Here is a 14,563-nt window from a genome sequence, read left to right as displayed (position 1 = left end):
GATGTCTCTCACCCCCCAGCTGGGACTTGGATCCAGAAGGCCAGTGTGACTCTCTTCTGTGGGGCCTCCCAATTTTTGAAAGACTTTCATCAACATCTGGGACCCAGCGGAGACCAGATGCTGACATCTGAGAACCGTCAGCTGCAAAGAAGGCCTGAAGCACAGGAGGAGGACAGAAGCTATGGTACCCCCCCCTCCCCGCACCCGGGGCTCCCTTCTGTCAGGCAGGGGGCAGTGTGTCTTGTGGTGAAGATGGCCCCGGAGAAGCCCCACAGCAGCCTTGAGAGAGGGTCGTACAACTAACTCCTTGCGTCACGAGTGCCGGCTGGGGAAAGGTCTGCAACCCACCCTCCAGCCCGGGGTCCCGCTCCAAGCTCTCCCGCAGGAAGGCTGGCCCAGGCCTCCCCACCCGGGGCCTGATGGCCACAGCAGGGGTTAGGATGCACTGCCTGCCCTGGACTGGCCCCAGGGGCCTGAGCCGCCTGACAAGGGTGACAGGTCAGGAGACAACCATTTCCAAATCCTTGGCCAGAGCCCCTGCTGACCTTGCATGAAACCCATCTCCTGCCATGGGGAAAGGGAAGCAGCCTTTGTAGAAATCTGCTGTTTGAAGAAAATCAGCAACCTCAGCTTGGTTCTGCCACTTCTGATTTGGGTACAGTTAAAGGCAACCGTACGGGGCTGGGTGGTTGGAGTCCAGGGCCAGACGCTTCATCTGCAGCCAGAGGATCACCTGGGCCCCAAACTTCCCGCAGTGCGGCGGCTCTCCTTTGTCCTCTGGGTCCCAGCTGGTCTTGGAAGGGTTCTGAGGAAGAAAGAGGAAACTTGGTGTGAAGATCTGGTAGCTGTTAGAGATGCAGCCCCTCATTACTGCCACCAATTCTGGCTGCATTTCTTGAACCTCTCCCTGCAGTTTCTTCACCCTGCCCTCCAGTACCTTTTTCCGAGGGCCTTACTCAGCGGGCACCTCGTGTTGCGTGGGCTGTCGGGAGCAGCCTAAAGAACGTGATTTAGGGTCATCAGGTCAGTGCTGGCAGGGAGCCTGCAGAGCGCAACGCTGGCTTGGAACCGTAAAAGAGGACACGGCCCCCAGGGCTGGGCACTCCCCTACCGCCGTTTCTTCCAGGGCCGGTGTCCCTCGGGTGGGCTAGATGGGATACACTATCCGCCTGGTCGCTTCAAGCTCTGCATTCACTTTATCAAAAGTTCCATTTAAACTGACTTCAGTGGTGAAACCGTATCCTGTTGGCAACTGCGTGTTGTGCTCCTGGTGGGGCCGTGGGGGGGAGAGGAACCTGTAGGAGAGTTACCACTGGGCAAAGGGGAGTCTTGGAGAGCAGGAGTCCAAGGCCTGGTAATACTTTTCTTCCTGATTTCAACCACGTGTGCTAGAGGTCCCTTGGGATTTCACCTTCTCACCGACAGGTGCCACAGGCTGCCAGCTAGTTCCCATCTCCTTCCCGGCCAGGTGCAGGCAGTGAGGCTTGTGGAGGAATCCGGAGATATGGTTGCTGTGACCTGCTGCCCTTTCGCGGGGTTCCCAAGCCCGCAGTCATGCCTCCCAAACACGCTGGCATCCTTTCCTTTAAGCCGCTGGCACCTCCACGTCACCTTTCCCACCAGCTCCGGACACACAGCCTGTACGCCTAGTAGCTGCTAAGATCTCGTCACCCTTAAATCTCTGTCCTCCAAGGAAAGCAAAGAGGCAGGGATGAGGGCAGACGTGGAGGTCATCAGCTTGTCCTGTCTACAGATCTGTGGCTTCAAGAGACTTCTGGTTTCTCTTCAGCTTTGGAAAGGGTTACCCTGGGCGCTGACCCAGAGTCTCGCCTCCTGACGGACTCAGCCCCGTGAATTTGCAGTGTTGCGCAGGGCAATTTCTGGCACTTGCAAGTCCCATGATTCCTTTGTTAATTTTGAGGGTGGGGGGAGGGACATGAAACCACCTTAGCTTAGCTTCCTGTCTGTGAATGTCCATATGGTGTATTGTGTGTTTTAACAAATGATTTACACTGTTGCTGTAAAAGTGAATTTGGAAAATAAAGTTATTACTCTGATTAAATAAGGTCTCCATGTATGGATTCAAAGGACCAGAAAATGATGTATGATTTGCAGGTCCTTTCCCAGCCTTAGAGAACTTAGCTCAGGAAATGACAATATTGTTAAAACCTGGACATCAGGATTTACCAGCTGGGTCTGGGGCCCTGAAGGTGAAAGAGCTCTCAGACTTGTTCATTTTCAGGTGATTCTCTCGTTCTGGTGCTGGCAAACCATCCTGGTCCAACTCAAAGGGCAATACCCTTGTGGGTGAGCTCACAAGGCTGCACTCAGTTTGTAAGACCCAGCCCACTGTATTCAAAGCTGAGAACACTGGGGTGGCTCTAGGAACCCTTTCTACCCCTGGAAATTAGCCTAGGGGCCTGGGGCTGAGGCAGGACACTAGGCCAGTCAGCTGAATGAATGGCTAGATGCCTTGCAGGATTACAGAGCTGCTTTGCTCTCTCCTTTGAGCCTTATTATAGATTGGAGAGTGTTTGCTAGATCAAGATAGGGATACCAGGTAGCCCTTGGCAATGCTACAAAGGAAAACAGAACAGAACCCATCATATTATTGTTCCTTAATAATTAGGTCAAGGTCATAACACTCAGGCCTTTGATTTTTCATACAGCTTCAAAATACTACTTTTCTCAGCTTTTCCTGATGTGCTTTAGCCACTGCAGGCAGAAGCTTAAGTAGAGCAGGTCTTAACTGCAACTACAGAAGCAGCAACAGGGCAGCCAAAGAGAAATGCTACCTCAGAACTCGTAGGTTTCATAGTCAGGAGAGGCAGCTGCATTGGCTGTGTCAACTTGACTGCTATGAAGAAAAAAAAAAAAAAAAAGGAAAAAAGGAAGTAAAGAGAGTCGCAGGCCTGCCCACTTATTCATCTTGTACAAAGAACACCAAGCATAGCCTTCTCAGAAGAAAGCTGCTGAGAACCAGCTCAGGTTCCATGCAAAGTATATACATGTCTGCAGTGACCTCAACCCCAGAAAAGGTGGATGATGGAAAGTGAAATATCCATTAAACAGCAATTTAGGATAGATTAAAAAATGTCCCAATGCTGGCCGGCCTCACTAGAAGAAGGAACATTAAGAGCAGTGGATCAATTACTTACATCCAACAACAAAAAAAGACGATTTACAAAGACGCCCTTCCTCCTGGCGTCTCTCACCCCCGCCCCGGTGAGAACCACTCTCTCTGGTGACCATCAGAGGACCCTGCCCGGTGCCCAGAAGACAGTGGGGACTTCCCAAGGTTCACAGCCAGTCGGAGGACCCAGAGAACAACTGCTCCTCAGGGAGGCTCCTCAGCCACCACCAGTAGTACCATGTCCTGTAACAAGAAGGGCCTGGCATACAACATTCTGTAACTTTTTTTTTATTATTTTTTTCAATTTTTCCTTCCTTTTTTTTTAAGCACTAGTCTGTGCTTTGCGAACAGAATCAAGACATTAACAAAGATCAGCTTCTCTGAAGAAAAGCATTTCTATAGAACAAAGACAGCTACATGTTTCGCTGCCAATACACAGCTCAAAGCAGGAAAAGAAAATATTTACAAAATACAAGGTTTTTTTTGTTCTTTTTCTTTTTTCTTTTTTTTTTTACAATGCTAAAAGGGTTATTCAGAATTTTCAACCTTATAAATAGAAGAAGCACTTTATGCATAGGGATATGGTGCATTATTGTTTTTAAAGAAACAATGACAAACCCTTTAACTTGCAAACAGAATCAAAAAAAAAAAATCACTAATGTTGAAAATTGTGAAAAAACCCCAACCATTAAGCAGTTTGTCTACTATTTTTATACGATTACAAAATGGCCAAAAAAAAAAAAAAAAAAAAAAAGTCCTTATTGCCCCCCTTTTTGGTGATGTGATCATAGATGAGACAGGCACAAGGTTAACCCGGGGGGGTGATGGGGAGTGATAGGAACCACAGCTAGGACCAGACAGTGTTCCACAGGCAAGGGAGCTCGAAAGAGGAAGGACCTGACAGACACTGACAGGGAACTGGACGGGGGTGGGGAAATATGACCAAATGACTCAGTGAAAACAGAATTATACAGGAGAGATGGCTGCTCATTTCCAAGACCCCCTAGAGTCTGCAGGGGAGTGGGAAGAGAGATTAAGTAGTCCTAACCCTACCTCCACAGACCAGGTTAGGGGGGGAAAATGTTCCAAGTGGAAGGACTGTGTGCGTGGGCGTGTGAATGGTGTGCGAGAGCAGGTGAGAGGACACGAAGGGGCAGGATGGGGACCTGAACAGCCGCAGCCAGCTTACCTCAGTTAAGAAGTCAGAACAGGGATGACCGAATGCAGAGGAAACCCAGAACAGGTCTCCAAGACCTGGGTGACAAGGGGAAGCCATTCTGTCAGCTGAGAGCTGGGTGAGAACAGCTGGAGTTCAGGCCAAGAGGTTCTGGTGGAGGTGCTCCAGCACAGACGACCAAGGGGACCCAGCCGGGAGGGCCGGAGCTGAGCTAAGCAACAGAAGGGACGGGGTACGAGCCCAGAGCACACTGCTCTCTCCCACCCTAACCTCAGGGGGCAATGCTGAGCTGGAGGTTCCTTTCCCTCTGCCCACCTGGCTGTCCCACCCTGCCCACAGGGGCGCGAGAGGGGTGATCATCCAACATGGCTAAGTCCAGTGATTCAACAGTGCAGAGGATGTGCCAGGACCAGGCCAGCAGGGTCTTATCCTGAACTGTGTGCCAACTGGAGGAAGTGCTCAGGTGTGTGACGATAAACATGGAAACCAAAACATAAACAAAACAAAAATCAAACAAGAAAGAAATTATCAAAGTAGAATCTAAATTCCTTAAATTCACTAAAAACTGTGAAAATTTTCGGCATATGATGTTTGAATATCAAACGCAGAGTTTTCTGAAGCTTTAATGCCAATAGTGAGTCTGTTTAGATTCTCATATCCCACTCATCTGTGAGTTGGACGCTGAGCTGTGACTGTTGCCGCCAGATGCCGACTCTTGAGGGGAATGATGGGAGGCGAGGTGGGTGCCACCTCTGTCTCCCGGCCAGTCTTGCTGCCTGAGGTGCGCCGAGTGCAGCGGGACGCCCGTTCCTGTGCATCCAGTTGGTCCTCACTCTCTGCCTGGGGACTATACGCCAGGGGGAAGGTTCGCCGCTCCCATGGCTGGACAGACTGCGGGCAGATAAGATGTCTTGGTGAGGACCCAGTCCCAGCCCGCCTCCTTCCCCAGACATGTGGACTGGAGGCCATGACCAGTCTCTCTAGAGTTCCTGGGCTGGCCCAGAGAAAATTATCAGAGTGGGCAACTTTTTAATGATAGCCAGTTCCATGGTACCTTCAGAAAGTCAACTTCAAGTTCAGTCCCCTGTCCCCTTCAAATTGGGGGGGAGGGGAGATCCATAAAATGAAGATACATCTTGAGCAGGTGCTGTCCCCCAACAATCCCATCCGCCACCCCGCTAATCCCACGGAAAGGCAGCGTTCCTCACCTGCTCGTCGAGCCCCAGCTCTGGTGTGGAACAACGGGTGTCTTCACTGGCCAGGTGTCGGAGAGTGTCCCGCGCCATGGGAGTGAGGGGGGCTGAGTGCAGTTCTGGGCTAATGGGGCTCCTGGGGGACTGCCCGTGGGAGAACTCGGACAAAGAGTGGCTACTGCTGACATCAGGGGAGGCGGGTTGAGGGGTGGAGGGGTTGGCACTGCCCAGCTGGGGCGTTGTCCGGCCGTCCGATGACCTGTAAGACCTGTATACCAAGAAGCACGAATCTGAGTGCCTGGGTAATAGGCAATTTCTCATGTGTCTGTGTTTTGGGTTGGGGAGGAGGCATGAAAAAAGCTTCCCGACCAGAGGAGCTGAGGCAGACTGACACCAGCAGTTCTCTCCTAGGAACCACAGACCCCTCACTTTCTTCCACTGCTGTGCACACGGGCAGGCACACAACACGGCATCTAAGAGCTGTGTACGCCTGCCATCCCAGGAAAAGGCCACGGCCGAACAACGCTGGGGGTATCCCTGGCTCAGTGCCCAGTGGATTCACAAGGGAAGGGGAATTAGCCCAGACTTTGAAAACTGCAGGCAAAGTAAAAAGCAAAAACAAGAGCCCTAAATATTTCTACTTGAGAATCCTGAGGGCTTCTCACTGTAACACTAAAGGGAGAGAGGGTAGGACAGTTCTTCCAAGTAAAGCAAGACCACAACAATCAAACTCCACTGTTCAAAGGAGGTTAACTTGTGGCGAGGCCTCCAAAGCTCCTCTAATCCAGTCACCACAACCCTAACCAGCCTCCCAAATGCCATGACAGCCTCCTCCTGGACCCCGGGAGACCACGGAGCTCGTCAGAACTGGACAGTCACCGCTCAGCAAGGTCCAGCATTTGACTGCTTACACCCTCATTAGTCCCAACAAACACCACAGAACGTCTGCATTCTCAGCCATCGACAGGGAATGAATATGAAGAACAACTAAGTGGCAACTCCATGGACACAGCCAGGGTCCCAACTCCCCGTTGACCCTCCCTGCACAGGCCCTGGAGGCCTGTGCCTGCTCCATCACCTGCTGCCCCGCCGCTGAGGTGGCACACTTGTGGTCCACAGCCACCGAGCCCTCTCCATCTCCTCACATTTGGCATGCAGGGCGGCGAAGGCTGCGTCAGACAGGTCCTCTATCTGCAAAAGAGCATCTTCATCGATCCCCCCTTTCCTCCAGGAAGTCAAGTTTCAGTGCGTAGACCAATTCTAGAAGCAGCCCCACCCCACACTAGGCTCTTCCTGGTCAGGACAGGAATACAATGAGCTTGCACTTGACACCCACAGGTCTTGAGGCATCTGCAGTGTGTGCACCCACGAGTTCATGTGTTCTTCTAAGAGCGAACGCCCATGCCATTACCTCCTCATTCTCCTCGTCAGGACTCCCCTTCAGAGACCGAAGATCAACCTCCCGCCAGCTGCAAAACCAGGAAGGAACAATTGTGAGACGGCAGGCAGTCTGGGCAGGATAAGTACATCCGTGCAGGAACGAGAGCTCTCCACCTGCAAGTGACACTGCTCTCTGCTGGGCCTGCTTAGCCCTGGGGCCTCTCTAAGAGGTCCCACACTCAAATGCGCACAAGGGGCAGAAAGAGGGGAAGCAGGCTGAGGGTGGGACTAGAGCTGGTAGATGGACAAACTCAAGCAAAAGAACCTGTTTAGAGGGGACCAGCAGTACCCAGCAGCAGCTGATTGCTGCCACACGGGAGTGCACATACAGGGTTGCCCAATCTTTTGATGTGTCAACAAAAGCTGGAAATAAACATTCATATGTGAAATCCTGCTTTGATGCTAACAACAAATTCAGTATTTTAAAACATATTTGTATGCATCAAACAAAACATGGCTATAGCCAGTTTGTGGCCTGTGGTCTGGTTGGTGCTCATATAATGGAAGAAAATTATGTAAAGAAATAATTTCACTCTGATCAGGTAGACCTTCTCTTAAAGAGAAGACAACAGCCAAGGCTAGGCCCCAAAGCTCAGTGACCAGAGGAGAGGGAAAAGGGCAACGACAGCAAGACCAGCAAGAAGAGCACATCACCCAGGGCCTCTTACCTGGGAGTAAGGATCTCCTTGTATTGTAGCTTCTCTACACGGGTGGTTGCAGCGACTGACATTGGGATGACAATGTTGTTAATATCGAAGGAGCTCTCTCCCCTTCTCCTCCTTACTGGCTGCTGTAAGACAAAGGCAAGTTTAAGAGGGAGGAACAATTCTACGTACCTCAAATTATACATCTGAGATTTAAAACAGGATCAGCAATAACCAGGAATCTGGGTCTTTGGGTAGGGCCCAGGCAGGGATGGCAGAGCTGCTTGCACCTAGGAGACAGTCCCCCAACAGCAAAGCGCACAGGGGAAATACTAAGCGGTCCTGAGGAGTATCTTCCGTCCACAAGTCTCACTTGCACCCTCTTTCTTCATGGGCTCACGTGAAAAGAGACTTCTGTTGAAGCTTACAGGGGTGGGTATCCCGGGGCCTTGAGTCAATTGCCACGGTTTCTACTCCTCTACGCACAGCCTTATTAACAACCCCAACTAAATCTTCCTTTCTGCTTCCCCTTTTATCTCTGTCTATGACACAGACCCATGGGGGATCCTAAAAGCAATGCTTCAGCCTGGTGGTGATTCTTCGGGTTAAAAAGATGAATTCCCCTACCCTGAAAGATGCCCAAAGGACAGGCCCAGCTCAATGGATCATCTAACCTTGGTTGTCATGGAAGCACCTCCTTCTCGTAGATCTGAACTCTTCAGCTAAATCTGTACCAACCATCTGCTCAGCCCTTATGTGATTTCCCCTTCTGGCTATTATTCTGAGGGAAAGAGCTAAGAGCGTTCTAGCTATATCAACAGAGATGAGTGGAGGGAAGCCTTGGCTGTACAGCTCACACTCCTGGAGAAAGGAAATTCACTCCTATAGGAAGTTAAGATCAAACCCTTGGGAAAGAAGACTAACAAGGATCCAATATCAGAGGCGGCGGCGGGTATCTGCAGCAAGCGGGAGATCGACGGAGGAATAAAGCAGGGAGCCAAAGGGCATGGCTTCTTAGATGGAGGGGCATGTCCACGAGCTGCCTGTGCCCAGATAGCAAACACCCTGCCCTGAAACAGAGAGACCGGCGATTGAGCCGTGAGAGCCCAGAGTGAAACAGTGGGATGACAAACATGCTGCCATGGTGACAATACAGCTGCAGACAACTAAGAGGCTACATTCAAACCCAAACCACCAAGTGTGGCCAGCCCAGAGTGAAGGAAGATGGGGAAGAGGTTGTTCCCTACAGCTGACCTCTCTACTCTCTGTTCCCAGAGGGGGATCTATGACTGATTCATCGTATCATTTCAGGACCTTCTCAGAAAATGTTGAAAGGCAATGTTTCCTGGGCCAGGATTTTAGCTGCTGTCACCTACGATTTCAGGTTATTACAATGTCTTTTTCATCCCAGTCTTCTCCTCTGTCTAAGAATAGACTGTCACTGACTTCACAAATTTAGGGTAACTGGTTAACCGAAATGGCTGAAGAGACTTCTGCAAGTCTTGCCTGGCTGAGGATTAGTGACCTCACACCCAAAGGCTTCTGCCACATCTCTGCTGAACTTACACACCCCACTACAAGAAGTGTACCTTAAGAAAGCCTCAAGAGATAGCTTTCCCTATATCTTGGTCAAGAATGAATGTGAGGGCTTCCCTGGTGGCGCAGTGGTTGAGTGTCCGCCTGCCGATGCAGGGGACGCGGGTTCGTGTCCCGGTCCGGGAAGATCCCACATGCCGCGGAGTGGCTGGGCCCGTGAGCCATGGCCGCTGAGCCTGCACGTCCGGAGCCTGTGCTCCGCAACGGGAGAGGCCACGACAGTGAGAGGCCCGCGTACGACAAAAAAAAAAAAAAAAAAAAGAATGAATGTGAAACTGCTGGCAGAAACAGGAATGTACTTTCCCTGAACCTCCTTGGGCCTGCTGTTAGTGTCTTCAAGGCAAAGGGACAGGAGCGGGTTGTGGGGTTCAGCAGGCTCCAGCTCCCACCCTACATTTAGATTTCCCAATTCCATGAGGCACTCATTTGATCTAACTTAACTACTTTCTCCTGTTTGGAACGAGGTGGAGGGCAGGTGATGGGAATGGAAAGTGGTTCCCACACCTGGCTGCACATCAGACATACGATGAGGAGTATATTTGAAAAAGAAGAAACAGGTTCAGGGCCCCCTCTCTTCTAACTACCAAATCAGAATATCCAGGGCTTCCAAGAAAGAAAAGAAAAAAGGCCATGGAGGCGATTCTGGTGCGTCTATCAGCTCTTGTGGCTTTCTGTGGGAGCACTACCACATACACCCCATCCCTCTCCTCCCCCACCATTTCTCCAGTGTCTTGTAGCTTCTCTACCTTATTTTAACTACCTGGCCTATCACTCTTCTTGCTATTATATAAATCCAGATTCTCTGAAAAAATCTGGCAGCAAGAGCCTTAAGGGTCAGCACAGTGCTATATACAAAATTTGTACTCATTAGACAATAAGTAAAAATTTCAAGTGATCCAGGCCTAAGTTTACATTCTCCAGGCACAAGAGGGCGGCAGGTGAAAAAATACTGACGTCTCACCAAGTCTCAGAGAAGACTTCTATTAGAATTCGCCTCTTTAAAATAGTTTGGTTTTTCTGAGACCCCCTACTAATGGACAACTGAGTTAGTGATAGATACTACACCACCTATGGAAATCTGTGGGTGGGGAGGGGAGGAACAAGGAGGTCATTTGGAAAAGACTCTGATTTTTTTTTTTTTTTTCCGGTACGCAGGCCTCTCACTGTTGTGGCCTCTCCCGTTGCGGAGCACAGGCTCCAGACACGCAGGCTCAGCGGCCATGGCTCATGAGCCTAGCTGCTCCGCGGCATGTGGGACCTTCCCGTACTGGGGCACGAACCCGTGTCCCCTGCATCGGCAGGTGGACGCTCAACCACTGCGCCACCAGGGAAGCCCAAGACTCTGATTTTTAAGAGTAAAGACAGACAATGTGAAGAATTCCTACCTGATCACAGCTCAGTGAGCACATTTTGTGGGCTTAGAAGTTTCTTGATATAAGCTCTGAAGGGGCTTCAAAGCACCTGTATAAGTCACCTCTGTAATGCCCCAACCTAGGCTCACTTTGTGCAGCGTGATGGTAAGAGAACTGGCTCTGCAGTCAGACTGCCTGGGTCTGAATCACAATTACACTCTCACAAGTCACCTCACTTTATGCAGCTTACTTAACCTTGGAAAGACTCAGTTTCCCTGCCAACAAAACGGGAATCTTTTATACCACCTACGCCTCAAAGGGCATTCATTAAAGGATTGAATGAGGTAACACACATAATGCACTCAGCGCTGACACAACAAACATTACAGTTGTATTGTTTCATTTTTTACCATCTCCATTATTATTATCATTACTATATAAAGGACCCTTTTAGTGGGCACAAAGCAGCTACAGGTATATGTGTTCAAGGAGGCACACACTGAGTAATTAAAACACTAGAATGATATTAATGTCTGGAATGGCCATGCAAACAGCTTTCGGGGTGGAGTGTGGTACCGCAAAAGCGGATCAGGGGCCAAAGAGCCTGCCGTTATGAGCATACTACATGTCAGTACTGCCAGCGTGGCCTGCTGGATCTGTAATTCTGCTCTGTACACGTAAAAAACATGGGCTCTATGTCCCGCTTCCCTTGCAAGCACCCTAACACACCCAGTGTTTATTCTCAGCACTCCAGCTCCACTCCCCAGGAGAGTAAAAACAAGGAAATCAAACGTCTCCAATGCCCACAGGCATCTCTCTTTTATCCCTCCTCTCATGTTTACTTAGCCCAACAGAGTTAGAGTCATGATACTGTTGAGTTCTGTGTGAAACTTAGTCCCACGCATCCTGAATAGTCATAGATCACCCAAGAGTTTGTCTCTGCATCAAGCTTTCTATGGCTGGCTCAGCTCAGATCCATGTCTACTGTGAAAAACAACTCAAGGAAAACAATGTAACGGAGGATCAAATAGCACCACTTTGACTTGAAAAAGACAAATACGCCAAGATGAGTCGAGTCCCCATAACTGCCCTGGCCCTTACAACCCTCTCTCTACACTGTCCTCCAGACCCACTGGAACGAGCTGTCACTGCAGAGGGGCTGTCCAACTCCACGCAGGTACTTACAGACGTGCTGGCTGTAACCTGTGGACTAGAGCTGGTGGGTGCAGAGGTGTCTGATGACGCGGAGAGCTGTCGCACCAAGGGACTGTGTGGTGGGTGGTGGGTGGCCGCCAAGTAGCTCGAACTGCTCAGGTCCGTGTGATGCTTCAACACTGCAGAAGTCAACAGAAAAGAGGAAGACGTGGCTACCTCAACCTGCTCTACTTCCAGCACAAGCCAGGAATGCCAGCAATATGCAGTAAAGGCAAAAATGCTTTCTAAGCCTAAAGGATAAAAAGATGAAGCAAACTGGTTGACGGGAGGTAGGGATGGAGCAGAGGTTGCTACAGAGTAAGAAGTGACCTACACTTAGAAGCAGTAGGGCCCCTCTACTCTGCCTTCCTAGAAAGTGAAGGACAAAGCTAAGGGCAATTATAAGAAGCCCAGGCTGCCCCAGAAAGCCCTGAGCAGGTGCAAACGAAGGCAGAGGTGCCGGGCCTGGCCCTACCTTCACTTCTCTCGGATGAATGGTCTCGCAATCTCATTTTGCTGTGGTTTGGGTCATGCACGGGTGGCGGCGGGTTGAGCGAGCGCTCTGCTTTGGGCGCTGTCACTCGCTCCACCATAGGCACGGCCCCCACATCGTCTAAGTGCTGCCTGTGGGTCCTGTCAGGCCGGGTTTGGTGATGGGACAGCTCTGAAGAGGGGAACAGAAAAAGAGCTGTGAAACACCTCCTCTCAATCTTTTCTTATTTGAGTTCCGAGCTCTTGAGTTCTCTCTAGGTCAGTGATAGACACCCAGGGCAGCAGGACAGTCCTCTGGGACTGACGCTTCTGGCAAATAACACACTGGCCAAAACAGGCCAGGAAGCCCACAGGGCTCTCAACCAGAAAAAAGTGACACCAGACTACAGAAGACAGCCTGCCCACAGATGGACCCAATGCCATGGAACAGGTGGCTGTTCACTGAGCCCCAAGATACATGGTGTCTGGAATAGCTTTCACAGTCCATCCGAGAGCATCTAAGACAAGTAGGAAAAGATGACTGTGAGCTGAATTTATATCAGTCAACTGCTTCTCCCAACCCCGACACAGTGCCATAGCCATACCAGTAACCTAAGAACATAAAAGGAATAGGAAAGTAATTGGAGGACTCTCTGGACCCCTGAAACTTACTGGCTGTTGTCAGGAAGGAGTTGACCAACTTGTGCCTGTCTTTACGAGTTGGATCAGGGAGACTGCCTGGCATGGGTGCTCTGTGCTTAAGTGAAAACTTTTTTGGAGGTTTGATTTTGTCAAAAGGTTTGTTCTGCCATTGAGATTTCAGCATGCTCTGGAAGTGCAGGCTTGTGGGAACATCTGCAAGAAACACAAAACACTGCGGTTTTAGTCCAGACACCTGGGCTCTGGGCTCTTCTCTCACAAAGTGAGGCGTGTTCACAGCAACTCTAGGTCACCGGTGAGCAAGACCCACACTGCACCCTTCTTTTATTTACCCAGTGGCAGGATGACCCAAGCAGGGCAAGCACTGTCAAGTGGAAGATCTGTTTATTGGAACTTTACTGAAGGTCATTCTTTTATTCACAGACAAGTCACTATTGCCTTTTATTTGCAAGTTCCAAACAAAAAAATCTAAAACACCTTTTGTTAGATTGATGAACTTTTCTTTGTTCCTGTGTTCCACCAAGTCTGTTAATTTTACTGGTTTGAAAGATTGATAAACATCCTGTTCTTATTCTTGTAGAAACTGAAATATTTCGACCTACTTCTTTCTATCAACATAAAGTTAATCAGGATATATTCATTCAACAACTACTTACCGTCTATTATTTTATCAGACACTGTACTGGGTACTACATCTTCCCCTAAATAAGAACTATACTATTCTCCCCCCTCCTTCCTCCAGACCCTCACCACCTCCCACCTGGGGATTACCTAGGTTTTTAAGTGGATTAGTTAATATTCAATATCGTAAATTAATCTTTTAGACTTAATTATAATTTTTTAATCTTCTTTGGGGGTTCACCACTGTTTCTTGCATCTTTCCATTTTGTTAGTTTCCTCTTTTATTTTCCTAAGAATGTGGCCTTGAGTAATTTCTTTAGAAATAGTATTTCTAGATTAAAACCAGTTTTCTCTCAGACTTTAAAGCTATTACTACAGTGTCACCAATAAGATGGAATCTGACTCATTCACTTGTAGGTGCTCTGTTTCTTCCTTTAAACTTTTTTTTGGGGGAAAAAAGCTTGTTGTGGTACTCTATAGGTCAATTTGGGGAGAACTCTAATACTGAGTCTTTCAATCAGTGAACGTGGTACACCTCTCCATTTATTTAGGATTTCTTTAATTTTCTCTCATCAGTGTTAGGTAGTTTTTATTGTACAGTTCTTTAAAAAAAAAGTTATTTATTATTAATTAACTTATTTAGCTAGCTGCACCAGGTCTCTTAGTTGCAGCACGCGGGATCCAGTTCCCTGACCGAGGATCAAACCTGAGCCCCTGCATTGGGAGTGTGGAGTCTTAACCACTAGACCACCAAGGAAGTCCCCATTGTACAGTTCTTATACATATTTTGTTAATTTGATATTTTTGATGACATTATACATGATAGCACTTTTAAAAATTCCAATTTATAATTGTTTACTGCTAGTATGTAGAAATACAGTAATTTTTAATATAGTGACCTATATCCTGTGATCTTGCTAAATCCATTATGAAGTTTTTGTTTGTTGTTGTGTTGTCCCTAGAATTTTCTACATACACAAGTATGTCACTTACAAAAAGCTGTTTTACTTTCTAATTTGTATGCCTTTTATTTCTATTTCTTGTCCTATTATTCTGGGTAGAACCTCTAGTGGCAATCTGAA

The 14,563-nt window shown here is 48.8% G+C and overlaps 1 protein-coding gene across 3 annotated transcripts in view; it reads right to left on the bottom strand.

Moving 5' to 3' along the window:
- Positions 1 to 3,410: 3,410 nt before the first annotated feature.
- Positions 3,411 to 14,563, bottom strand: part of KANSL1 (KAT8 regulatory NSL complex subunit 1) — a 142,300-nt gene continuing 131,147 nt past the window's right edge. The window contains exons 8-15 of one of the 3 annotated variants that reach the window (XM_082679279.1): positions 12,873 to 13,055; positions 12,205 to 12,393; positions 11,721 to 11,869; positions 7,612 to 7,733; positions 6,915 to 6,972; positions 6,582 to 6,694; positions 5,519 to 5,771; positions 3,411 to 5,201 (exon numbers count right to left, since the gene is read on the bottom strand). In XM_082679279.1, the coding sequence (XP_082535405.1) occupies positions 4,974 to 5,201; positions 5,519 to 5,771; positions 6,582 to 6,694; positions 6,915 to 6,972; positions 7,612 to 7,733; positions 11,721 to 11,869; positions 12,205 to 12,393; positions 12,873 to 13,055 (1,295 nt within the window). In that variant the 3' untranslated portion in view covers positions 3,411 to 4,973. The remainder of the gene's footprint in view (positions 5,202 to 5,518; positions 5,772 to 6,581; positions 6,695 to 6,914; positions 6,973 to 7,611; positions 7,734 to 11,720; positions 11,870 to 12,204; positions 12,394 to 12,872; positions 13,056 to 14,563) is intronic. The other 2 variants (XM_082679280.1, XM_082679281.1) reach the window with 2 other exon arrangements.

This window comes from Grampus griseus (genome assembly GCF_964374135.1).
Source record: "Grampus griseus genome assembly, chromosome: 20".
Classification (NCBI taxonomy): Eukaryota; Metazoa; Chordata; class Mammalia; order Artiodactyla; family Delphinidae; genus Grampus; species Grampus griseus.
This window is presented reverse-complemented; position numbering and strand designations above follow the sequence as displayed.